General features: G+C 43.2%; 2 protein-coding genes across 10 annotated transcripts in view; one reads left to right on the top strand and one right to left on the bottom strand.

Moving 5' to 3' along the window:
• MED12L (mediator complex subunit 12L) overlaps window positions 1-27,268 on the top strand; it is a 420,881-nt gene that overhangs the window by 186,160 nt on the left and 207,453 nt on the right. The gene's annotated exons all lie outside the window — the stretch shown is intronic.
• P2RY14 (purinergic receptor P2Y14) lies at window positions 5,380-25,654 on the bottom strand. 3 transcript variants are annotated; one of them, XM_079766916.1, is made up of 4 exons: window positions 25,544-25,654; window positions 12,468-12,568; window positions 10,172-10,291; window positions 5,380-7,194 (listed from the first exon to the last, which is right to left on the bottom strand). In XM_079766916.1, the coding sequence occupies exons 1-4, from the start codon at window positions 25,603-25,605 to the stop codon at window positions 6,155-6,157; spliced, it is 1,323 nt and encodes a 440-aa protein (XP_079623042.1). In that variant the 5' UTR covers window positions 25,606-25,654; the 3' UTR covers window positions 5,380-6,154. The 3 variants fall into 3 exon arrangements, with proteins under 3 accessions (XP_079623042.1, XP_079623043.1, XP_079623044.1); XM_079766917.1 differs by lacking the exon at window positions 10,172-10,291; XM_079766918.1 differs by lacking the exons at window positions 10,172-10,291; window positions 25,544-25,654 and adding an exon at window positions 24,973-25,057.

The raw sequence follows: 27,268 nt of genomic DNA, 5'->3' as shown, positions 1-27,268 counted from the left end.
CATCCTGAAACTTTTTATGATCCTTGGTTAATGAATGCTGGTGATCAGCTTGTGCGGCTCTGATCAGCCTTCTCCTTGGAGCCACTTTTGTGCTTTTGGTTTGTACTTTGGAAGTTTTTTGAAACCACGTAATTCCCTTTCCCACCTGGATCACTCCAAAGTCTTTTTCCTGATCCTAGTAGCTTCAAATTTGTGAGTGATGGACATATTGGACAGAGTGGTTTTATAGTGTGGTGCACATAGAGCTCTTACAAGATGTTGCTTTGTCTGCATGATTTAAGCTTTGCCTTCGTTTGTTACCTTTTTAATGAAAGGGTGTAAAAATTTGGAAATGTTTTGAAGGCAAACGTGTTTTGCACGTTCTTGGACTGTGAAGTTGGTTGTGAGAGTGGCTGAGCATATTCCCTGTCATTTTCCGTGCCCCTCCTTTTGCTCTTCTGCCTTTTTACTGGCAGCACAGTGCTATTTGGGGGTCAACACACCGTCCATTTGTCCTTTCTGCTGTGAGGTGCGACTGCTCTTTAACCCATGGTTATAAAATAATTAATTGGAAGGAAATCCTTAAAAAAGAACTTTTAAAGGTTATCTTGTTTGTTTTCAGTCACTGAGTTCATTTTTCTCTTTCCCATTTGTGTCATCAGGCTCCCCTTTCAATGAAGTATGAGTAACACATTTTCAAAGCTCAGAACTCTCCATTTTACAAACTCTGTTGTTCTTTTCCAGGAGGAGGTTCTTTAGAGGAATTCTCCCCTTCTTTGCATGTGAATCTCTGTTTTTTGATGAAGTAAAGAAAAATTTCAACAACAAATATTTATTGATTTGCAGGCTGCCTCTTTAGCGCCCATCCCAGGGAATATTTTTGTGACTTTTAGAGGGTTACAATGTTGAAGGGGTGACAAGAATATTCAGAACCTGCAGTGATCCAAATTTGCTACTGGCTGTTAGAACCTGTGAACCCAGGAGATGCCCAGGTGGGATGAAGGGATGCTTCTGGGAAGTGGGAGGCATGACTGGGGAGTGCGAAGTGTGTTTGGGGCCTCGCAGGCATTCTGGGCAGTTGGAGTATCTGAGCAGGATCTGTGTGAGGACAGAGATGAGACCAAATGTTAGATCAACCTGGTCAGCCTTGGATGCGTGAATAAGCAGGGGAGAGCTCAGGAGAGTTGTGTGTCAGTTCGGCAGTAGGTGAAGCTGCGGGGTTGGAATGTGTGGAGTCAGGGGAGAAAGTGGAAGCAAGATGCCAGTTAGAGGAGGACTGCAGTCCTGTGAGCTGAGAGGCTTTGCGGATCGGAAATGCATGGCAGTGGGAGGGGAGCGGCCGAGGTTCAGTGCTGGGAAGGGAAGTGTGACGAAGGGAGAATCGGGTGTGTTGACTTCCTGTGTTTTCAGTGCCATCTTATTATTTTATGTAGCACAGATTGCTTTTTATGCCTCTCAGTTAGATATTAAAATATTCCTCAGTGCTTTGTCTGTCACCACCCGGACACCTGAATATAAACTTGTAAACACCTCAGACGCTCTTATTTTATTTTGAACAACATTGATGGAAACACTGCATTTCCTATCAAAAATAGCTTTGTATTCAGCTAAATGCTTTAATAATATCAAACATAATATAATGCACGTTTTAAAAAAATGATACCAGGCTGAAATTGGCTTTTACTTTAGAAACAAAATGAAGATTAACTCCTTATTTCAGTGAGATGTCAGAGAGCTGGTATTCTCTCAGAAAGCTAAGGGCTCAATGTGGAACATGAATAATTAATAGCTTGAAAAATCTGCAAGTTACAATTTACTGCAGAAAAAAGATTATCAAGAAATTGTTTTAAGTAATATGACGTTTTATATGGAGATAATAAAAACCATCTTTTGGTGTCTTATATCCAGGGATGGAGTGATAGGGAATAAGCACATGGGACTTTGTCATCCACTTTGAGGGCTTAGCAGTTCACCAGTGACTGTGATTTGGGAGGGAGAGGGAAATAGTGTAGCTCTGGGCTTCCCCGGATGTACTGGTTCCAAGGGGGTGGAACAGCAGGATTACCCTGACCCAGAGTCCTGTGTTGTTGGTGCCCAGAGCACTGAATAAAGATAACTGGTGACAATAGTTTTCATATCTGTTGTTTTGGTTGAGAAGGGCCTCATTTTATAACACTGCCTCCCTGCTTTTCCCTCAGCCTCTGGAGGTGGGGAGACAGGAATGGAGCCGCTTCTATTCCTTATCAACCCGGAGATCTTATTTCATGGAATAATTTGTTTCTTTTCTGTAGCTAGTATATCAATAAGGTTTAAAAAACCTATTTACTACTGATAAAGTAATATAATATTTAATCATTTTGTATAAACAGTGCTATGAAATGATTGAAGCATTTTTCAGAGCGGCTTGTGAGAAAGGAAAACTACATTTTGTTGAAGTGTTTTTTGGGGGGGATTTCTTGTCACGAAATGGAAGTCTGCGTGCCATTGGCTACTTGCAGACAATAGGTGACCGAGAGGAAATGGTGGTTTTCCTTTGAAGAGCACTGGGTGCCGCGGTTCCCCCATGCAGGCACACACCTCATGGTGCTGTTTCTCAGAGCACAGCCCAGGCGTTTTGGAGGGGATGATCTGTTTTGTGTGTAATTGTAATGATGCAGTCTCCTGGTGTTACAGATATTGTCTGTATGAATAAAGATACTGACTTTCGCCAAAACCGGTTTGGCTCAGTGGATAGAGCGTCGGTCTGCGGACTGAGGGGTCCCGGGTTCGATTCCGGTCAAGGGCGTGTGCATTGGTTGCGGGCACATCCCCTGTGGGGGGTGTGCAGGAGGCAGCTGGTCGATGTTTCTCTCTCATCGATGTTTCTAGCTCTTTATCCCTCTCCCTTCCTCTCTGTAAAAAAAAATCAATAAAATATATTTAAAAAAACAAAAGATACTGACTTTCCTTCTTTCTCCAGTGCCAGTTAGAGGATGCAGGGCGGTTAAGGACAGACCACATCAGATGGAAGCACAGCTGGTGTAAGGTGTTTTCTAGAGTTCCTGGACTACTTCTTCAGCTAAGCCAGTATACCAGGCCTTACTCATTTGTAGGTGACAAAGAAATACAATGATCATAGCGCTTATGCTATAGAAGGGATTTATTAGCTGAGTGTCTGCAGTTGTGGGAGCGGCCTTATGAGGCTGATGAAGGACCTTGGCCGCTGAACCAGGGCTGGGTTGGTAACACTTCTCTGGCCATCTTGTGCAGGGTTAGTTTCAACTCCGAGAAAGCTGTGAGCTTTGCTTTTGTGGTGGCCGATGGAAGAAGCACTCTGGAGAATTTCTCAGGAATTTAGGACTTTCTCACATCGGGTCCTGTTCCATCTCAGCTTGTGGCCAGTGGAGTTGGACATACTGGTTATCAGTTACGGCCTCACCCTGATGTCAGGGACAGGATGGGCTCCAGGACTGTATATGGCTGAGAACAGGGAAAGGTGAATTTCCCAAAGGAAAATAATTTGTTTTGACTGCTGACAAAAGAGAGTGTGGAAGCTGAGGAGATAACCAGCAAGTGGGCATTGCTGATGATGACATTTTGTAAAAGACAGTTGCAAGGTGAGGGCATCTCTGTGGGTGGGTTTCATGTGTAACCTTTTTATGTGACTGTGATTTCTTTGTTTCTTGATTCTTGTGTCAAATGTTTCTTTTATAAAAAACGCTTTAGAGTATTTTTGTGTAGGTGGTTGAGTCAATTACACATCAACATAGAGCCTCAGTTTAGTTCAAGAAAACATGAGGATTCCTATTAAAGGGGCATTTTTGTCTCAGTGAAGAGCCACTTCTGAGTCCCTTTCTATTAGATTTCTGCATGTAAGATGTTGCGGAGCAGCTGTTGGTATATCATTCTATCCACACGTATGTTTTCTTTTCACTGCCGCCTCGGAATTCAAAATTGTTTGGCTTGAAAACACATGACCCAATTGGCTGAAGCTCAGCGCCTGTTGGCCTTTTGGTGAGGCCAAACTCTCAGCTCATTATCATCATTTTTTCTCTTTCTTAATTATGTTTTTCATTGATTTTTCTTTTAGAGAGAGAGGAAAGGAGAGGGAAAGAGATAGAAACATCAATGGGAGAGAAACAGAGATTGGTTGCCTCCGCACACCACCCAGTGGGGATCGAGTCCACAACCCGGGCACGTGACAGCCTCTCCGTGCGTGTGTCGACATTCCACCACTGAGCCACACTGGCCAGGCGCACCATCATATTTAACATTCCCTACTTTCCGTTTTCTTACAACCAAACTCACATTGCCTTCCTTGCCACCACAGCACCTGCGTGTAAACACTGCACAGGCAGCCGGACACTGAATACCTGCACTATAGCGTTCTCTACAGAAGGGCCTGGAGTGCGTATTCCCTGTTGCCTGCCTGCACTGGTGCTGGTATTTCTTTGGCAAATATATTTAGCCAAACTAGTACAGCAAGCTTAGTTTTAGCTAGCATGCTTATAGTAGATTGGCGATTGTGTTTTTTGACCCAGAGTTGCAGCAGGGAGCTTTTACAAGGATAAAAAGTGGGCACAGGGTATAAAATCCTTCCCATCTCTTCTTCAATTTAAGGTGTGCTTTCTGAGTTTTGCCTAAAATCTGATGGAGCATATGTAATACTTATTTGAAAAATGAGAAGCAAGTACAATTTGAGTGTCTTTATTAACATGCATAATTGAGCACCTTAAACAAACTACCCCATGTCTTGACTATGAGGAAATCTGGTAATATTTTTTTCATGTCTTGATTATTTAAAAAAAATGAGACTATTAAAAATAGTTTTTTATTAGTATATATACAGTAAAGAATGAAATATATAAGCATGACTTACAAAAATGTTTGAAAAGAACATTGGAAAGATGGGCTGAATGTCTTCCAGCTGGTTAATAGCAAAGAAAGATTGTTTTCATAAGTCATAAGCCAGCAACCATAGCCCATATCTGCACATATTAATTCATTGTTTTTCAGAAAATGGGATGTGTAAGTTTTCGTTTTATGTATAACTTATCACTCATTATTATATGTTTTAGACTTTTTTTTTTTTTTATCAAGTCCAGTTGCTTTCTAAGAAAACTGCTCCCCCTCTCCAGGGAAGAATGTATGTGGCCAGCCTGAGAGAGAGAGAGAGAGAGAGAGAGAGAGAGAGAGAGAGCGTCTTCTCCCAGGCACCCTGTTTTTGTCCCTGCCATGAACAGGAGAAGTCGTGGCAGCACCTGCCCATATCTAGCTTCCCTTGGTCGAGCCCCCTTTTTTTATTTTTAATATAATATAATATTATATATATATGAAAACACACTATATATATATATATATATATATATATATATATATATATATATATATATATATATATATATATTGGTTTCAGAGAGGAAGGGAGAGGGAGAGAGAGAGAGATAGAAACATCAATGATGAGAGAGAATCATTGACTGGCTGCCTCCTGCACAGCCCCTACTGGGGATCGAGCCCGTAAACTGGGCATGTGCCCTTGACCAGAATCAAACCTGGGACCCTTTAGTCCTCAAGCCAACACTCTCTCCATATCTAGCCAAACCAGCCAGGGCTCAAGCCCACTTTTAAAAAATACTCTAACACCGGAACTCCAGGCTCATGAAGTAGCTTAACCAATCTCTACAGAAAAAAATTATGTTTTTTATTGCAAAGTACGTAATTTATATATACTTTCCTTTGAAATGCCATGAGATAGATAGTGGGTGTCTCCTTTTTCTCCTTCAAATCAGACAACTTGACTCCCTCACTACAACAGGCCTCTAGCTGTTGCCTGCCTTTAAGTTGGTCTTGATGTTCCTGCTGAAAAACTGCCCATAACTTACTAACTTAATTATTGTACTTAGAGAGGAAACACACCCCTGAGAATTGTCTTGATTGCTGCTTAAAATTCTGTATTAACTGACCAGATTAGGGTTCAATTTAAACCTATTTTGATATGATTGAAAAATGTATGTATTCTTTTTTCTTTGATGTCACACAAAAGCATGGAAACTTGCATTTTAATTATTATACTAAATTGGAGAGTAATGCTCAGTGATGATGCTTATTATCATGGCCATTCCCCCGTTTACTCCTCTCATTGTGTAACTGCAAGTTACAAACACGCACACAGGGACCTCATTTGAAAGGCGGGAAATCACAGCGTATCTGTGCTCTCATGCATCATATTTCCCCTCCTGGTTTTGGAAGTTTCTGGGTCATGCTGAGCTTTTAGTGGGATGTGCAATTTCTTACACAAGATTTCTCTAAATGGCTGGCATAGAAAGAAATAAATAATAGGGTCTAAGCACACATTTGCTGCTGCCAGTATCAGAGTGAATTCTTTCACATAGAACAAGATTTCTTTGGACTGGCAGCTGAAAGGGGCTCCTGTTTGGCTCTGTGTGTAGGAGACTCTGGCGATGTGGTAAGGTGCAAAGCAGACAAAAAACACTACCATGATGCTGAATATATTGCGGCTGGATTTCCTCTTGGCGGACATGGAATTCTTTCGGGACTTCATGTGGGACTGGAAGATTTTCCTTGTGATGGCCGTGTAGAACACGATCAGCAGAAGGAGCACAATCCAGAAGATGCCCACGAAGATGTAGTTCGATGCCTTGTGCCACTTGAGTCCCAGTTCGTTTTTAAGCTCCATGCATTTTACATGTGCGCCATCCTTAGCGCTCTGGTTGGTCAGGATGATGTTGGGGATAGCGAGCAGGAGCATCAGCAGCCACACCGTCACTGCCAGGAGTTTGCTGTAAGTCACCGACTGGACGAACGAAGTCAGGAGAGGCTTCACGATTTTGTAGTATCTGTCGAAGCTGATGAGCCCAAAGAACATGATGCCGGCGTACATGTTGACGTAGAAGAGCACGGCCGACACCCGGCACACGAACACGCCCAGCTGCCGGGGACCCAGGCCCGAGTCGCTGAGGATCTTGAAGGGGAAGGTCAGGCTCATCAGGAAGTCGGCAAACACAATGTTCTTGAGATAGACGATGAAGCTCTTGGAGCTGGGCACGTAGCAGAAGACCCACCCTGACACGCCGTTGAGCAGCACGCCCGCGATGAAGACCAGCAGGTAAAGCACAGGAATGATTTGCTGTGTTATGACGGGGTTTTGGGAGCAGGACTCTGCAGGAGGCTGGGAGGTGGTGGAATTCAACATGTTGTAACTTCCGAAGGAGAGACCTGGAAAATGAAGTGAAATATTCATTCAGGGCACTTAGGGCCTTCCAAGTTAATTGCCAGATAATAAAGCAAAAGACAGTGAATTTAATCAAACCCACCACATTCTTGAAATGAAGTTTTTTTTATATATTAGACACCCTCCCCTTTTTCTTCCCTGCCCCCCCCCCCCTTTTTTTTTTTTTTGAAAAGGCAAACACAGAGTAGTCAGGTGACAGGAAAGAAAAACTGGCGAAGTAGGACAGCCTGCGAACCCTAAGCATTTCCCTAAATGACAGTGGTTCCCTATAAAACTCCAAAATTCTAGGACATGCTCATTTAAATATAGTCTCAAAAGGTAATAAAATGGAAAGCAGAGAACTATTCTGTTTCTGTTTCATTTAATTCAAAGCTTTGTTAATACACTAGATTTAAGAGCTGTTGATACAGCCCTTACTCTTTAGACAGCGTGCCCTGCACATATTGTGGACACAGCAGTGTCTGGCAAGCATACACACCCACTGTAGCTGGTGTAACTGATATGAGGCTCTGAGCACCTTTCAAAAGTGAGCTTTTTTCTGTTTTTGTTTTTTTCTTTTCCCATTGAAAAAGTGATTTGCATTATTTTTATAAATTGGAATACAAGCATAAGCAAGTACCTTAGACATTCTAAGAAATGCTTCCAAAGTACATTTCCAATCTGCCCTGTTCAGTACGGCAGCCACTGGCCACATTCAGAATAGTGGAACTGTGGCCGGTCCAGATTGAGATGTACAGCAAGTACAGAATGCATACTGAATTTTACAGACTTTGCACAGAAAAAAAGTAAAATATCTTAATATTTTTAATATTGACCACATTAGAAATATTTTAGAAATATTTTGTTAAAATGTATTAGTAATCTTAATTTTACTTTTTAAGAATATGGCTACTAGAAAAGTTAAAATTACATATGTGGCTTGCATCGTATTTTTATTGGACACCACTGTTGTAGGTATTACCCAGAATCATCTGTGTTAGGGACTCCTGCATGTTTTTGCTGATGTCAGCCATACTGATTCAGGGAAGGGAAGATTAGAACTGCCTTGAAAGACTATTTGATGCATCAAAGAAAATATTTACTGCCCATCTCATATGTAGAACAACATCCTGTCCCAGGAAGAAATTCTAGCTCTTTAATGCTGAGCTCCCGTCTTGGTCTGATGGCCGCTCCCTCCTCCTCCAGTGAATCCCTGCTGTCTGGAACCTTCCCACTCCTCCACGAATTCTCTCATTTTGGACCTTTGCACAAACTTTCATTTGTGTGGGAACTCCTTTGATACCTTCTTGGTGGGTAACTTCCCTTCATCCTTGAGGCCTCAGCTTGAGTATCAGTTTCTTCAAGAGACTTTCCACCCAAGCCGTGGAGAGTGCCTGGGTGTGGGGCTCCATCTGTGTGCCCAGAGTTCTGTGCCTCTCTCCTGTCACAACACAGCTCTCGGCCTTTGTTTTTTGTTTCTTCTCTTTGTGTATGCTCCTTTAGAGGAGAGAGGCCATGTCATGTTTTACCATTGTATTCCTACCATTATATTTAGAATGTTAGGTAGTTAAAATAATTGTGAAATAAATCCTATATAATAAAAGCCTAATATGCAAATCGACTGAACAGCAGAATGACTGGCAGAACAACCGGTCTCTGTTTTGCATACTGACCACCAGGGGGCAGATGCTCAATGCAGGAGCTGCCCCCAGCCTGCTGGCCCTGACCAGCTGATGGCGGGGCGGGCCCAGGCCAGGCGAGCCAAGGTGGGTGCCCTGCCCTCAAAGATGGCGGCACCCACAGCCAATAAGGAAGGAATATGCTAATTGGCTGCCACACCCTCAAAGATGGCAGCACCCACAAGATGGTGGTGCCCAGTCCCCACAGCCCCCCAGCCACCCAGGGCTGGCCCGAGGTGCAGGCAAGCCTTGGATCGCAGCTGCCCAGTTGCTCAGGGTCGCCTGAGGCTCAGGTAACCAGCGTCAGCTGAGGCTTGCACTGCCGGCAGTGGCAGCAGCCGAGATGTGATGGGGGTGTCACCTTCACCTGATTGCCGGGTCTCTTCCTGCCCCTGAGGGCTCCCGGACTGTGAGAGGGGGCAGGCCGGGCAGAGGGACCCTCCCCCCTCCAGTGCATGAATTTTCATGCACCGGGCCACTAGTTAACTATATAAAATGTAATCTATATATATAAAAGGGTAATATGCAAAGTGTTCTCTTGCGAGTTCGCCCGGGACACCAGGATTTCGATTGCTCACTATTACATGCACTGACCACCAGGGGGTGGCACGGAACGAAGGAAAGTCCTGGCCGGCAGCTGGGGAAGGAAGGCCCTGGCTGGCAGCCGGAAGGCCCCGATCAGCCCTGATTACCGGCCAGGCCTAGGGACCCTACCTGTGCATGAATTTCATGTACCGGCCCTCTAGTTATCTAATGAAATAGTGAAGAACTTTCAGAAATCTTTAATAACCAAATTTTACTTCTTAAGGAAACACTAGAGGCCCGATGCACAAAAATTCATGCAAGAGTAGGCCTTCCTTCTCTCGGCTGCCAGCACAAGCTTCCCTCTGGCACCCAGGACCCAGACTTCACCTCCGGCTGCCGGGGGTAGAGTGGGGACTGATGGGGTCTTTTGCTGCCCTGGCCTATGTTTTCCTGTCCAGAAGGGACAGTTTGAAGGGTTTCATTGTGTCACTGCCCTTCGTAGGCAGGTTTCATTCTGTCATCTCACCTGCTCAAGCCCTCCTTCCTTAAGGCAGTACAGGGCGACCCCAAGGCTTACCTCCCAGCACTCTGGGCCTCACAGTAACCCTCTCCCAAAGAAAGCCATGGGCAAGGCTCTTGTCCAGGGGAAGTCGCACATCTGGCTTTTCATCTGTGCCCTGTGGTCATCTTGTAGAAGGCTGGGGTACTCATAGGAATCTCTAACTTGCTAGAGATGGGGAGCAATTGTGGGAAGCAAAGATACACAACATTTAGCTACCCAGAGCTGGGTGGGGGCCAGTTTGGCACCTTCTTCGGCAGACAGTCCTGGGCTGCTTCCTTCCGGCTGCCCGCAGGCCCCCGGGACCCGGGCTGGCTTTCCTCGGGCTGCTGGCTTCGTCTGGAAGGACATCGGGTCTAATTAGCATATTACTCTTTTATTATTATAGATTATGGAAGCCACAGCATATAGACAGTGACGAATTTCCCAGTAGTGATCTAGTGAGAGCTGCAGTTCCTTTTCTTATAGAAATCTTGTGAAGACATTTTCTCAGTCTTGGGATGTGCATTTTTGAGCTGCAACATGTCTGCCTCTAGCCTGACACCGTGGGTCTAGAACTGTTTCCAGGCTCCTCAGAGTGTGGAGGCCCTGAGTATGTGCCCGGGGGCCGCACACCACTGCCAGCCCTGCTTCTCACTCTGAGGTTGGCAGGAGCCCTGACGAGCCCAGAACCAGAGCAGGCATGCCTTCTGCAGTGGATACTCAAGGCACGCTTGAATGGATATTTTCCCTCAAATAACTTGTGGTTTTGGCCTGTTTTTAAGCAATTGCAACAGTTTTCCTTTTAGGATGTTAAAGTTTGAGACATGCTGGGGGAAGGTGTGGATCATCCCTGTTGCCTGCCCTGCTGTCTGCTTGGATCCAGCAGAGGCATACATAAGGGACACTCTGCATGAGTAAAAAGCTCAAGGTAAATCCAAGACAATTTTGGTAGTACTTTTCCAGCTCTTAGGTAGTGTTTCCTTTAGCAGTAGTGTTGATGGTAGGGTATTGTGTCCTGTAGGTACATATTTTTCTGTGCTTGATCTTGGAGTCTCAGAACATGGCAGCCTTTTTGTACAGTGATGGATTGAGATGTGTGAAAAGGGAGCTATCGAAATGCATCTATAGTAAGTGAGGCCAATTTTATATATTGAGACCAAAAGGCAGGGTTATGTGATGGATGAAAAACAGGACAAGCTTGTGAGACATGTATCACTTTTGAAACATTTTGCCCAGTCTCCTCTCCTTATCTTTAGTATAGAGATGGTTTAATGCCCCGATAAAGGGACCTATTGAAACTTCAAGTCATTTTGGAAATGAAGAAATGCTGACTTTATAAATCACATAAAGATAAACAAGAACCAAATGAATCAGAAAGAAAACAAAGAATGTCTTGGGATGGCCCAACAGCCCTCCCTCCCCTGCTCCATGCTCCCATTTGACTTACTTTTTCTAAGCTCCTTGCTCCCGCCCATTAAAGATAAAGACAGGCAAAGGGAAGGGGCAAAACAGGAAAGGACCTCTGGGTGATGACCAACTGAAAAAGTGGCCAGCCAGTTTGTGGAGCCGTAGCCAGCCCTGCCCCCAAGGCAGCTAATTCTGAGATGATAACTGAATTTCTGTAATGAAAGTGGTCGTTACACTAACCTTGAGTCTTCAGGAGTGCAGACACTGCTCACTAAGGATCCCTCCATGTGGCAGAACCTTTAAAAGACACTTACCTGTGTAAGTCTTCAGCTTCTCGTGGTGGATCTCTTCCTTGCTCCTCAAATGCAGGCAAGGGCGAGTGGAGTAAAATGGTGTTTGGTAACATAATTAAAGAATGTGGTGGAATGGAATTTATAAGCCCAAAGACAGCTCTGTAATAGTGGCCTATGAATTGCTTTCTCTCAACTTGTTTGGCACAGTTAGCATATCAATGCCACAGGCTCATTCTAATGTAGAAGGTGCATGCACTCAGGTTTCCGTGCTGTGTAAGGTCTCGGGGTGCTGCACTAAGTGTTTTCAAGTGGAAGGGTGTTGCATATCACCATAGGGCTCTCTCTGATGAGAAGAATTTAGTTGGCACAGGGCCTTGCAAAGCAGTGCTCACCCCAGAAATTTATTCATCTGAATAAAAACGTGCTGAGCCTGGCTGGCGTGGCTCAGTGGTTGAGCTTCGACCTATGAACCAGGAGGTCATGGTTCGATTCCCAGTCAGGGCACATGCCCAGTTGCGGCTTGATCCCAGTGTGGGGTGTACAGGAGGCGGCCGATCAATGATTCTTTCTCATCATTGATGTTTCTGTCTCTCCCTCTCCCTTCCTTTCTGAAGTCAATAAAAATATATTGAAAAAAACCACACATGCTGAGGTCATTACTCATCTTCTGAGTAATTACAGTGACTCATTTTTCTCTTCTATCCAGGCCATTTCCCACCATTCTGATCGTGTGCCTTAATTCTACTTTCTCTGAAGAAGGGCAATTATTCCTTCATGATATTTTGATAAAATTATTAAACCTTGTGATAATACTAGAGGGTTTTTTCAGTTACCTTTAAATTTTTTTTTTTGTATGAAGTTTCTTTTCAATGAAGTAATTTTCAGTGAATGCTTGTCATCTTGAAGTGGCCAAAGTATTTCTTTACAGATGATCCTATGTTGTAGAAGAAAAATGAAGAATTAATTAAGTTAAATGAACACCAGAGTGTTTTATTGGAGAAGTATGTATGGTAGCAGTATAAATACTTTTAAAATTAAGCTTGTAAAATTGTGCAATATTTCAACATGTTCATTTGTTGCTTTTCTATACTGGTCTTGGCTGTCAATATTACTGATTATTGATTTGGTGTGAACTCCTGTGGAAAACTTACAAACTCTTGAGAGTGTTGGACATAAAGTATTTTTAATAATTGATTCATTTTCTCTCCCCTCTCCCCCCCATGAAAGCAGATGCTCAAATCAGCTCAGTGAATTACTGAAGTTAACAATTGATCATTTTAGCCAGGAAATCGTAGACAGGATTTTTTTTTTTAAAACCTTCACTCTATTGACATCTTGGTCCAGGTAGTTATTTGTTGTGGACCACTGGCCTTGTCCTCCACATTGTAAGGTGTTTGCCAGGCACTGTGGAAGTCCATCGGCCAAGGGACCTCTCAGGAAGGTCACAGTCTAGGAGGAGGTGAACACAGTGGCACTCTGGCTGCAGCAGGGGCTGTCGTGGGAGGTGGCAGCACAGAAGCCGAAGGGGCACAGCAGCAGCACCAGCCAGCTTCAGGAATGGCGAGAGCACGTGACGATGAGTGTGGACAGTGTGCTCCCTCCATTTAGTCAGGCAACGCGGGAAAAGGGGGGAGTTTGGGGCAGAGAGAGCTACTAGGTACATTCACCAAGACACTTGAGGTGATGGCACAGCGGGGGGACATGGATTGCCCAAACTTTGGGGTAACATAGTAGAGTCTTGCCAGTGAGTTTCTATTACCTCTATCATGCAAATGAGCGCACTGATGCTTAGAATGCCAAGTAACTTACCAAAAGCAAATTGGGCAGCTAACACATGACTAGACAAGCTTCAAACTCAGGTCTGTTCAGCTCTAGGCCAGTGGGGCTGTGTGGGCAGCATATTTTGTGCTGGTTGATGAGTCTGAGCTTGTACACGGGCCCTTCAGCAGTCTTCTGCAGTCTTGCCTTTAGGAGTCACTTAGACCCTGTTTTTTAAGAGAAGACGCATGCGTGCGTGGGAGTTTGTGAGTGTGTGTGTTTGTGAATGTGTGTGACCTGCTTTTGATCAGGGTTCTCGGAGGCTACAGGTGTGGATTCCTTCACTCTCTCCAGTTAGCTTCCAGGTGCCACATCGTGGAGAACCTCCGCTTTATTTGCCATTTTCTGAAAGTAGAAATGTGTTTCTGACCTTTGATTTTGACTCAGCTTTCTGTGTCCTGCAGTGATGTCCAAGTAAAGGCATGGAATCGACTGTTCTTAGTGGAGCTGAGAACCAACGACATTAACCTGCAGGGCTGGAGCCTGCAGCTGGGACCCAGAGCTCTGCGGGAGTGTGGGTGCCTGTGCACTGGGCCCTGGGCCCTGGAGTGGGGCTGTCTCTGCTTGTTCTGCTGCTCACTCTCGTGAACTAATTCTCAGTCAGGTCTGAGTTGATTTTCCTAACTCCTGGCCACCATGGCCATTGATTTCCCCTTCAGTTAGAGTCTAGGTCGGTGGCAAACATGCTTGAATTTAACTTAAAATTGGATGAATGATATTGTCACATACTTTGAGAAACTGTGCTAGTTCTTACATTAGAAATATCTCCATGTGTTTGTTAAACTGAATTGCAGCACCTAGGAGCTTCCTCTTTACCAAAGCATAAGCTTGACTCTGTTTTGACTGCCAGGTCCTTCCTATTGAGACTCTAAAACTCACAAAGATCAAAAGCCTGAGTTGTTGCTACAAACAGAGCCAACTTTTGATTATGTGTGATAATGGGCAGAGTAACGGTTAATGGCTAAAAGCTGATAATGCCCAAACTGAGTCTTAACTTTTAATTCCAACCCTTTCCCCTAAAACACATTTAGCAGAACTCGAAGCAAGGCATAAGACCAGCGCATTTAAGAACTTGGATTTGTCTCATTTCTTGTGGTTGTACAGGTGCATCATGGGAGCTGCCGGAAGAGGGCAAGGTGTGGCGCAGGCACCAAACTTTTAGGGCCATGAAAATAGCCCCCCATCACTAGCCTCCGTACCATCTGGAGTGTCAGGATTGTTTTGTGTACAATTTTTGGTATAGCCCAGGGTTTCACAACCTTGGCACTGTTGACATTTTTTGTTCCAGTTCTTTGTGGGCAAACTGTCCTGTGCATTGCTTAGCTGCATCCCTGGCTCTGTCCATTAGGTGGCAGCAGAACCCCATGATCTGAACCAAAGAACTCTCCAGACAGTTCGAAATGCTCCCAAGTTGAGATCTATTGGTATAGCCCCTTAATGGTAGGTGGATTTGATATCATTTTGATATAGGAAGAGAATTTAGTCAGCTCTTTTGTTGGTGCTAAAACTTAACTGGATATTAAGTAACTTATCAACAGTGAGTAATTCATATGCTTTGGCTTTGCAGTGTGAAAAGTAAGCTTTCTTGACTGCTCTATTGGAGCAATGGGCAGACAGTGCACGATAATGTTGCTTGCCGTGAACCTTGGATAGACTGTGGCTCAGTTTCTTACTACCTGTGATACCAGGATGGTTAATAACTGTGTCCGTGCTTCAGTTTTACATCTCTAAAATGAGGGGGTAGTGCTTGCTACGTCACAGGGCTCTGTTCCTGTAAGAATCACATCCCTGGTGCCTGTCAGTGTATACTCAGAGTAATACTGGGGGTTCAGTGAGTGGCTCAGATGGCAGCAGAATGATCAGATGTTTCTGGGACTCTCAGTCTGCCAGACTTCCCTGGGGCCAATAATACCTCTCTTATAAAAACCCCTTAGCTGTGATGCTGTCACGCCATCATGACCAAAGATTGGTCACCAGGAGGCTGCGTGTGCAGCAAGGCACGTGTGGATGGGAGGGGACTTGACTCTGGGTCCCAAGTCCCGCCCAGCATGGTGGGGGTCAGTCTGGGTCCCGCCTCCCGCCTGGCATGGCAGGAGTTAGTCTGGGTCCTGCCAGCGTGGCGGGTCTGGGTCTCGCTCGATATCGTGCACTGGGCCTCTAGTCTACACTAATAAATGGGAAACATGCAAATTGACCATCACTCCACTACGCCCACCAGCCAATCAGGAGGGAATACGCAAATTAGAAGGACAAAGATGGCAGCCACCCAGCTGCCCCAGGCATGGAGTGGCCGGGTGTGGCAGGATGCCTGCTATGAGAGGGAGGGCAGGGGACGGAGGGATCTACAGGAGCAACACTCCAGCTGCAGCGAATACGAAGATGGCAGACTCCGGACGGAGCGAAGGCCTGGGTCCCGGGTCCTGGAGGAAAACCGGTGCTGGAAGCCAAGGGAAGGAAGGCCTATTGCACGAATCTCTTCGTGCAACGGGCCTCTAGTAAATAATATAAATATCTAGAACTTGAGGTGGGAGTGGGAATATAGCAGAGAAGTGATTCCTACACACTTTAAACCTAAATTATTTTGTACACAGTCCCCTAGCTGTCCACATTGATTTGAAGCTGATGTTCTTTTGCACTGTGATTCAGGGCTGCAGAGGCCCGAGCCTTTTCCCGCCTTTAGACCTCCTTGGGGCTTCTTGACTCAGCAGTGCTCACATGGGGGAGGTGAGGGGCCTGTGCTTCTTATGGTCCCTCTGTTCTGGGCCCTCTCAGCTGTGGGCAGTATGTGTGAAGACCAGAGGACTTCATGCTCATATTCATCAATTCCATACAAGCCTGCGCCTTTGGTGAGAGGGGTGTAGATCTATGAAAATTCCAACTTCAGAGCTTTGGGAACTGATTCCTTTGTCTGGAATTAGACTGAGCCCTTGAATTGCTGACTTTTTCCAGCCTGTTCTTTCTCAGCACTTGTTTGGAATACGTGGTTCTATTCCCTGGGGCCAGGCAAGGAAATGAGTCTCTGACCTCTTTTTGCCTCACTGGGATGGTGTTTGCATTTCCCAATTAAGCATGCAGTACTCAGCTCTCCAGATCTTGGGGCTCAGAGCATTAATGCATGTCCCTTTGCTGTGGGGGTGGGGAAGATTTTCATTTCTAAGAAACGAACAGCTTTAACTACTTAGCTAAATATCAACCACCTGTATGTTTGTTCTAGATTCAGGCTTATGTAGCCAGAAGAAAGTAATATAAATATCTAGGACTTGAGGTGGGAGTGGGAATATAGCAGAGAAGTGATTCCCACACACTTTAAACCTAAATTGTTTTGTACTTTCTACCTGTTGGAGGACTCAGTAACCTTTTATTTTAATAAAATATAGTGATAATAACTTATAAATTGGGCAGTTCTTTAAATGAATTTTTATTTTGTTAGACACAGCATGTGACAACAAAGCAAGTGTATTCGTTTCAAAATGAGTAGGACTTAAATTCAAAAGATGCGTTTCTGTGCAGACTAAAGGTGGTGCTCAGATTGCATGTGAAACGAAGGAGCTGTGCTTTTTATGAATCCTGAGCCCACAGGTTGGGTTGAATGTACATGTCTTTTTTAGATAATTCCATTTGACATGGTCACTTGCAGATTCTTTTCAATAAATACAGTCGACCCTTCGTATCCATAGGTTTCACATGCATGGATTCAATCAGTCACCATGTACAGCAGTATTTTCACATTCACAACATGGTTTTCCAGCCACTGATTGATTGAAACACTGTTTTTGATCTGCAGTTGGCTGCACTGCAGAGTAAAGGACCAGCTGTAGCTATTAGGGAGCCAGGAGTCATTTACAGGTTGTCAGCTGCATGGGGGCTGGCACTCCTAATGCCCACATTGTTCCAGGGTCAGCTGTGTTTCGCTTTTTCAAAGGATTTCAGTATGTCAGTCAGGTACATTGTAATAGCTCTTCCAAGGGAGCTGTTAGATGCCATTTCATTATTGCTTCGGGTGCAATATCTGTCTGTAAATGTCAGAGTAACCAGCACTCCTGTCCGCCGGCTCGGGCGCTGCAGTGCTGTGCTCACCGCTGCCTCCGACCAGGACCGGTTCTGTTTCACTCCATACTTCTTTTTTTTTTTTAATGTAGCCTACACCAGCTTTCTTCTCATCTTTTTCCTTACATTATTACTTTTCTTTTTTGTATTTTCAGGGTCTCTCTCTGTCCAGTGGCTATTTGCCTTCCAGGTATAACCTGCACAGTCCTTAATCAAACAGTAGAAACCCGTAGTCTACAAGTCATGGCATCTCAGCATCTATAAACTTCTCAAACCATTTCCATCCTTAAAATAATAAAAGTAAGAACCCTCTGTAGGTGGAGAAGAAGTGATCCCCAGTCTCATTTTGCTCATTCTGTTTCTAAGTATCACTTCCCACTAGAAGGAACCAGGGTTTTCATGGAGAAATAACTAATCTGAAATCAGGCTTAGGGAAAACATACGGTGAGGTGAGATACCTTGTGAGCAAAAGCAAGGAAGTGCTGCAAACCAATAGGGCAATATAAAAAAAGGACTTTCGGCACTTCTAACCTGACAATTTGGATATCCACAAGAGTGACAGTAATAGATGGAAATGCTTTGAAAAACCCATCAAATTCAGGAAGTTGATAGTGATACTAAAAACATGCATTTAAAAACAGGAGGGTGAAGATGGGGGATGTTCTTTACAGAATGCCAGCTGGAAAGCACAGGAGGATGACAGAATTACACAGTCACCATTTTTTTTCTTTTTTGTTTTGAGAGAGAGAGAGAGAGAGAGAGACAGAGAGAGAGAGAGAGAGAGAGAAGGGTCATCATGGTCTGCAACTTATTTTCAAAATGGTTCAAGTAAAAGAAAGTATATGTACTTGTATAGACATGTACTTCTTTGCTAATATGTTCCAGTATTATGCATACATATGTGTACATACTACTATATGTGTGTTGTGTGTGTGGGTGTGTGCATTAGTTTTGAGGGAGGGGTCCAAGCTCAGTGCCTGACACACAGCAAATGCATAGCTTTCTCTCAGACTTCTGTGCTACCCTTCTTTCCTTTTCTTAGTCACCTCTGTCTGTCCTTAAGTAGGTGTTTCCTATTCTATTTTTGGCCGTTACTCTTTTTTCCTATTCTTTTAAAGTCTGTTTGTGTAGAACATTGTTCAAACCATCATGTATAAAACTCCTTTCATCTGTCAAGTATTCCCTTGGTACCTGTTATCAGGCAGCCTTCTTGGAGCTTAGAGGCTGGGGGTTCTGGCTTCCAACAGCCTCATCTCCTCCCTCCCCACCGTGCACCCCCATTTGTGAGTTTGGGTCACTCACAGCCGGGATTGGAGGAGCCACGTTGCTTCACCTCCACAGGGAAGGGCTCCCCCTCAGCCAGGTTAGTAGTGTCTCACCTTGAGCTGCCCCGTGTCCTCTTCCTCTCTTTACATTTCACGAACTGCTATCCATGGGAGCTTGGCCTTGTGCTGGGCACAGGCAATGCTAATTGCTATCTAAAATCTTCTTTCTAATGAAACTAGTAGCCCGTTTGCACGAAGATTCGTGCAATAGACCTTCATTCACCTGGCTGCCTGCACCAGTTTTCTGCCGGCACCGGGGACCCAGGCCTTGGCTGTGGCCACCGCCTTCTGCCTTCTTTCAGGGTCAGGGCTTGGCCCCGGGCGGTGGCCATGGGCTCGGCCGCACCCAACATCCCTGCTAAGGATCGCAGGAGCCGACCCCCAATGGTTTCCTGCGATCCGTGCAGGCTCCCCGCTGGTGCCCAAGGCCGGGAAAGCCTCCGCCTGAGGCTTTCCTGGCCTTGGGCTCCGCCACACCCCAACGTCCCTGCAACGGTTTCCTGGTGGGCGTGGTTGGTGGGCGTGGCTTGGTTGGTGGGCGTGGCTTGAGCGTAGCGAAGGTGCGGTCAATTTGCATATTTGTCTATTATAAGGTAAGATATTTGATACTTTGAAAAGAATTTATGTAACATAAGCTGAGGCACAACAAAAAGAACGCAGTACCACTCTGGCCGGTGTGACTCAGTTGCTTGGAGCATCATCCTGAACACCAAAAGGTGGTGGGTTCAATTCCCAGTCAGGGCACATGCCCAGGTTGTCGGTTCTCTCTCTCTCTCTCTCTCTCTCAATAAAAAAAAGAACTCAGCACTGATTTGAGAGCTAGAGCACCCCCCTTCCACACTCCTGGTCTCCCCGAAACTCCTTCCATTTGTCCGCCTTCCTTTTAAAACAAATGACTTTAATTCATATGCATATAAACTCCATTCAACTCTTGCTGTATGTAGGCTGCCAGGAGTAGTCTTTATTCCCTGCTCAGCATTATGTTTCTAAAGTTTATCACTTTGTAAAAGGAATTGGAAATATTTGGAAGAGATGAACATTCACTCACCCTATAGCTGAGCATTTTGATCTAGGTATATGCCGTAGAAAACTCTTAGAGAAGCATATCAATACTCACATACAAAGATGCTCATAGAAACACTGTAGGAGCAAAAATGTGGAAATAGCTCAAATTACTATTGACAGGAGAATGGGTAAAAAAACCTATTGTGAAATTTTATTTAGCAGTGAAAATGAATGAACTACATAGCTGTGCACTTTTAAATCCTCGCGTAGTCTTGTACCCATTTTATAGTTGGGGAAACTGAAGTCTAAAGAGCTTGAATACATCGTCCATGCAGTCACAACTATATGTATAGAACTTTGAGCCTTAATTATGAGAGAATTTTGTTTCTGGTTGAAAAGACTTGTACTTATTGGCTGTCTCGTCGGCTGCGTGGAGAGAGGAGTGTTGTGTTTTCACCTAACCCAGCCAAAGGTTCACAGAAGGAGTCGGATAAAGTTCTGAGAAATGACCTATCATTTCCTTATTTTACAGATGAGGGAAGATGAGGGGTGCTTAGTGGCGTGTGCAAGTTTCTGAGTAGTGGTTCAGAGAAGACTTTACATGCTTCCTTGCATGAAGCATTTTACCTTTGGTTTCAGTTTTTAGTGAGATTGTGGCCTTTTGTGCTCTTAAACCAAACATTCTGGTTTTCTTTTTAGTCAAATTATTATTTTTTTCAAATTACTGCTTTTTGTATCAAAAGAAAAATTTTCTGTCTCAAAGTTTAAAATTATGGCTCTCACAATACAATCCGTGGAACCATGAGGGTTCTTAACACCCTCTCAAGGTCGTCCATTATCTAAAGAGTACTCACATGTTATTTGCCTATTTTACTCACTTTGCCGACATTTGTACTAATGCTACAAGAAGCTATGGTCTGTACGATGAACCTGCTGGTACTTCAGCATAAACCTAGGCCATGTCTCCACTGTCCCTTAGTCATTGCACATCTTGTCACACAGTCTTAGTAATCAAACAAACAAAAGGCAATTCACTTTAGAATGTCCTTAATGATGTAATATATGTTGTTAATTTGATTAAATCTTACCCCTTAGATATGTGTCTTTTAAATATTTTTTAACATGTACACCTGAAACCTGTATAATTTTATTAACCAACTAGAAGCCCAGTGTATAAAATTCGTGTACAGGGGTGGGGTGGGGGGGCGGGTGTCCCTCAGCCCAGCCTGCACCCTCTCCAGTATGGGGCCGTTGGACATCCCTCTCACAATCCAGGACTGCTGGCTCCCAACCACTCGCCTGCCTCTGACTGATTGCCCCTAACCACTTCTGCCTGCCAGCCTGATCACCCCCTAACCACTCCACTGCCAGCCTGATCGACGCCTAACTGCTCCCTGGCCAGCACGATTGCCCCTATGTGCCCTCCCCTGCCGGCCTGGTCACCCCTAACTGCCCTACTCTGCCAGTCTGGTCGCCCCTAACTGTCCTCTCCTACAGGCCTGGTCGCCCCCAACTGCTCTCCTCTGCTGGCCTGATCTCCCCTAACTGCCCTCCCCTGCTTACCTGGACACCCCAACTGCCCTCCTCTGCCAGTCTGGTTGCCCCTAACTGTCCTCCCCTGCAGGCCTGGTCGCCCACAACTGCCCACAACTGCCCTCCCCTGCCAGCCATTTTGTAGTGGCCATCTTGTGTCCACATGGGGGCAGCCATCTTTGACTACATGTGGGCAGCCATCTTGTGTCTTGGAGTGATGATCAATTTGCATATTACTCTTTTATTAGATAGGATGTCACCCCAATGAATATAATTAAAAAAGAAAATGCAAATAAACAAGTAAATAAATTTTTGTGGCAAAATAGGAATTGTTCATGAGCGCCTCTGCCACATGTGATGGTCGACTAGAGGCACAGCATCAAGTGGGTGTTTAGCTGAATTAGATGCTTTTCTTTTGGAGCCCCATTTTTACTTAAAAGAATGACATGCAAACAATAGTAATTCAGACTTGGCTATTTGGAAGACATCTTCTCAAGAATGAATAAACTTAGCCTTTGCACCAGGGAAAACAAATAGCAGTGCTTTTTAACACTTAGATTGAGATCAGTGCCAATATTAATGCAATTTTTGATACTATATATTGAAAAATTCTGCATGAATGTGCACCTCTAAGTGACCAATAATTGATTATATGATGTTATAAAATCTAGCATGGGTGAAAGAGTCATTCACAGACAAAGTTAGACTAAGGGTTTTTAATGTAACACAAACATTCATTGATATGGGTTTAGATTCCACATGGAAACTAATCTTTAAAAAACTACCACTGTTGAGTTTTGGTGTGGTACCAAAGAAGAAAATCTAAAAAGCTGTTAAATAAAACACTGTTTCCTTTTCCTATTATATATCTGTGTGAGATTTTATTTTCTCCATTATACTGTAACTAAACCTATATTTTAAAATGGATTGAATGTAGAAGTAGATATGAGAATCTGAGGTCAGATGTTAGAGATATTCAAAAGTGTATAATAAAACCACTTTTGTAACTAACACCTTTTTTCCGAAAAATGGTGATTTTTCATAAAAATGTGCTATTTGTGTTAAAATTTGATGCTATCATTTAAGTGAATTCAAAATACATATTTATACATTTTACAATTGTAATTTCTAATATAATAAGTATTGCTGGTATAACTTACACAACAAAAGCTCTTTGGGCTCCTTAGTAGTAGGAAAGGGATTTTGAGACCAAAAGTTTGAGAATTCCTGGCGAAAATATATTTTACTTTATTTTCCAGTAAGATTTTTTTGGGGGTTAATTTGCTTATTTTTCTGTATATACCAAAATGGGACTCAAGACTTTTGTGAAGAGGAATTACATTTATTTTTTTTATTGTGAAACTTCCAACTCAGATACCTTTCATTTAATTTTTTCTTGAGGTTTTTTTTTTTTTTTTTTTGGTATGGTTGTTTGGTTTTTCCATCTATTCACCAAACATGTGAATGAAGCAAATCACCTGTGTGTCTTTCTGGACCTCTTTCTGCAGGGAACCACCATGTATGGGGCTCACGAGCCGGACCCAGGTCTGCAGCCCCCCTCGTGGCCAGGCCCACTGACTGGCTGCCAGTTTCCCGTGTTGGCCACTTATGTTAGTAGGCATTCAGGGCATGTGCTGATAGATACCACTTATGTACTCATGATGCCCGGTTTCCTGTTGGAGTGACAGGAGGGTAAATTAGGAGAAGTATTCATTTCCCCTTATTTTGTGATTTCTTTTTTGGCTCCATGAGTGCCAGATTCTAACGCAAACATTTTTTAGTGTGGGATTTTACCATTGCTAGTACTACTTCTAACTAATAAGTTCTTAACGAGAATGGGGGAAGGAATTCCATTTTTAATTAAATAGCTGCTATGTTCTTGGTACTAGCATGACTCAATTGATATCTTTGTAGCTCTTTGCGGGTGATAGCTTTATCATGATGTTTTATAGATGATGGGACATGAGAAGATCAAGCAGGCAAAAGAGCTAAAAAACAATAACAAAAATGTAGTCCATGTCACAGTTCAGCTGTTTATCTGTAAAGTACCTGCTTTTCCACAAGATTGCCTCTAAAAGTCTTGAGTCCCAGTAACATTGAGTTTCTTATACAGTGTGATTATTGCCATTGTTGTGAAAACAGCTGGCTAAGGGATAGAGCAGTCTTGAATACCCTTGCATCTCTAACTTGTGTTTATATATAAATCACAGTTTTTATTGGGCATATTCATCTCCTTAGGTCAGAGGAAACATGGGGTCAGTGAAAGGGCATTACATTTGAAGCCAGATGACTTTTCCCCAAATACCATCCTTGTCCTTATTAGCTGTGTTGTCTTATTCAAGTCACTAAACCTCTCTGGACCCTCATTTCTTAGTCTGTAAAGTAGAGCCAGTGATAGAAGGTCTTTCCCAATGAATTTGGCTGCTGGAAACCCCCAATTTTGATGAGTATTTGTGCAAAGGCTTTAAAAGCAGGGGACTATGCCTTTGGGGACAATTAGAAGTCCGCATCTCACCATCATGTAAAATTATGTAAATCATCATTACTGGTGTTCTGACCCCTTGACTTCTGGGCTGCCTTTTTTATTGTGTTGAGTCACATGAAATTGCTGATAATTTGACTTGTTTATAAAAAAAAATGGCAGTTTTATAGGGTTAATGCTAATACATTTAATAGTTATAAGTAAAATTACACATCAATGGTTAAAAAAAATCTATAAAATTGTACCAAAGAGTATATTGGGGAAAGTATGCCTAGATCTTTGTTATGTTTTCCAAAACAAACTTTACTCTGGAGTTTCTTCTCAGAATGTCTTGATGACATATGGTAATCTCTCGCAGCCAGTGAAATGTGTTGAAGAATGTGATAAAGGGTCTTTTCCTAGAATTGATGGTACTGATGCGGAGATAGAAGTTGTAAATGCTAGTCGATTCATTTTAATTACAGAAAGTGGGAGATCTGTGTATATATTTGAATGTCTGTGTGTCTGTTTAGAGAGAGATTTTCTCCTGTGAATGCTTTCTTTAAGTGGGGAATGCTGGCAAGAAGGATTGTAGGTATAAAATGAGTTAGACGACTTAGGAGGTTGCAGTTTCTCCACTTAAAGTCATTTGTTAAAAAGTCACAGCTTTTAAAAAATACTAAATTGAATGGTTTAAAAAATAATTTTCACGGCAGAGAGTGAGGTGCTTGCAGTTGGTTAATTATCCTCTAGAAGTCTTGCTTCCCTGTCAGTGTTCTTATAATTTCTCTGGAAAATGGGGTTCTTTAAATTTTTTTTGTCTGAAAAATAAACTGGAGTGGATTCTAATCACAAATTATGTTTTTAAATAAGCTATTAGTCTAGATTTTATGGAATTTATTCAGTTTCTAGAAAAACGAACATAGACCAAGTTCCACAAATTATGTTCTTTGTCCTTGCCATCCACAATTAAAGCTAAAAAGCTATCCATGCTTGATTTTTAAATGTTGGTGAAATCGCAGAGGAAGAAATCAGAAGTTAAGAATCAAGAACGTGGAAATCAAAACCTAAGATAGTAACAGAAGCTAAAACAGCAACTATGAGGCATATTTAATTCCTGTTTCTTTCCCTTGAAAAGCAGTGACTCACCATTAGATCCACAGCAGTGGCCCAGGCATTTAGCGGTTCAGAGAAGACTTTACATGCTTCCTTGCATGAAGCATTTCACCTTTGGTTTCAGTTTTTAGTGAGATTGTGGCCTTTTGTGCTCTTAAACCAAACATTCTGGTTTTCTTTTTTTTTTCTCTAGCATTTTAGTTTTTCATTGGACTCCCTTAGTCCTGAGGGTTACGTCATGCCCCAGCTGTATTGGTGCTCTTTATCACATCCCAAACTAATTTTAACTCACTATCCCCATACACACAGCATTGTCTTATATTTTACAAGCATTGAGTTTACAATTTTTTTAAAGTAGGAATTTCTACAGCCTAATGCATGAGCCATTGAAGAAAAGCCTGCTTCTTGAAATTAAAAGAACATTTACAGGGGAAGTTAAGTTAGTCTTTGAACTTGGAAAAATCTAACCTTACCTTAAATCTGTCACTTGTCATCCCATCCATTAAAAATTTTGGGGATATTAAAAACACAAAAAGCCATTTTACATTGAAATCACAAATGGTCTTTAAATATATTCAACAATGGTTGGACTTTTCTTACTTACCAATTTTTCAAGTCCCTTAGGGTCTCTGTAGACAAGATTGGGTCAGCGACTGAGTGTGACATCTGATGTTGAGGGAAATATACTTTGCTTTCTGCCTGGGGCTGCTCATGTTGACCAGTGGAAATGCTGCATTAGCTCTCAAACCAAAACATTTAAAGTGCTCTATGAAATGTTGACTTTCTGCCAATGGTTTGAATGTTAAGTACTACAGATGTCCAGTCCTTTTTGGAGCCCAGCTGTATGATGTGCTTGTATAAGTTGGATCTGATTTGTGCTTAGGGTTATAAATTACAAATTATCAAGGTCTGAGCCAGCAGTAACTGGGATTAAACTGGGTACAGGGAGAGAGGAGAGGACGACCCCCAAGTGAGAGCTGCAGCCTGCATGAGGCTCAGTCTTTCCCATGCCTAGCTCTGACCTCTTCCTGTGAAGCTGTTGTAAGAATAGCTTCTATATTTATTGAGAAATTTTTTCAAGTTGTAATTCACATGGCTTCAACTGACTCCTTAAAATTTGTTGGAAACCCAAAAACTATTTGAGAGTGAAATAGACCAGAGAATTTCCCATTTCAGTACCAGGAAAAGAAGTGGGGAGGCTGTGCAAGTACATGTTCACCTGAGCATCTTTTTTGTTGTTGTTCATCCTCACCTGAGGATATTTTTCCATTGATTTTTAGAGAGAGTGGAAGGGAGGGGAGAGACAGAGAGAGAGAAACATTGATGTGAGAGAGACACATCGATTGGTTGCTTCCTGCATGCTCCCCGACCAGGGCTGGGGATCAAGCCTGCAACCGAGGTACATTGTGCTTGATGAAAATTGAACCCAGGACCCTTCAGTCCGACGGCTCAGTTGGTTAGAGCATTGTCCCAATATGCCAAGGTTGTGGGTTTGATCCCTGGTCAGGGCTCATACAAGAATCAACCAATGAGTGCATAAAAAAGTGGAACAACAAATCAATGTTTCTCTCTCTCCTTCCCCTCTTCCTTCCCTCCCTCTAAAATCAATCAATAAATTAAAAATTTTTTAAAAATCTGTACTTTGGTATGGGCAGATCAAACTTGATTCAATTTCATTGCATTAAATAATGAAGACAATGTTGAAAGTTGCAAGTATTATACAAGAATGTCAAGGGAAAAAATTTAATGGAACTTGTACATTTATAGTAGCATTGCTTTATGTAAGCTGAACGGAGAGCGGGAGGTACATGAAACACCAATCTCTAAGTCTTATGCATTCAACACTCTGGGGCATAATAAAGAAAAAGTATTGACAGGATCCACTGGCACAAACCTAAGGATATGTGGAAACCTGAGGAGATGAGAGGAACCCTGAATAATAAGTATCAGTGTCTGGGATTTAGGAGTCTGTCCAAAGCAAGATAAGCCAGTTTAAACAAAGGTGTACTCCTACAATGAAATGATTTCAGAGGCACAGCTCTTTTACTGTGTTGAAGTGGATATTGTCTAGTTTTGCATTGTGCCAGAAACCTCTAACCTAACTCCCAGCCCTGCCGACAGCCTCCAAGCTCAGGTGGGGCCTCACCAGAATAAGGTGTGCCATTTGGTGTGGCTTAAACCACGTCCCATTTCCAGACTCACTATCTACACGCTCACCTCTGGCCGCTATCAGGCCGTTTCTTCTCCGTCTCTACCTCATGTGTATCCTTAAAGCTCACTTAGGGCCCCATTGTTTATGGTGCTTTTCCTTCCCTTCCCTCTAAGCATG

Source organism: Cnephaeus nilssonii (genome assembly GCF_951640355.1).
Source record: "Cnephaeus nilssonii genome assembly, chromosome: 3".
Lineage (NCBI taxonomy): Eukaryota > Metazoa > Chordata > Mammalia > Chiroptera > Vespertilionidae > Cnephaeus > Cnephaeus nilssonii.
This window is presented reverse-complemented; position numbering and strand designations above follow the sequence as displayed.

Excerpts from the sequence above, each read along its gene's own strand:
- P2RY14 (XM_079766916.1), bottom strand. The coding sequence starts at position 25,605 with ATGTCACACTCAGTCGCTGACCCAATCTTGTCTACAGAGACCCTAAGG. Across the intron at positions 12,569-25,543 it reads CTAAGGGACTTGAAAAATTG|GATCATCTGTAAAGAAATAC; the intron begins GTAAGTAAGAAA and ends TCTACAACATAG. Across the intron at positions 10,292-12,467 it reads ACAAAAAAAAAAATTTAAAG|ACGAAGCCAGCAGCCCGAGG; the intron begins GTAACTGAAAAA and ends ATGTCCTTCCAG.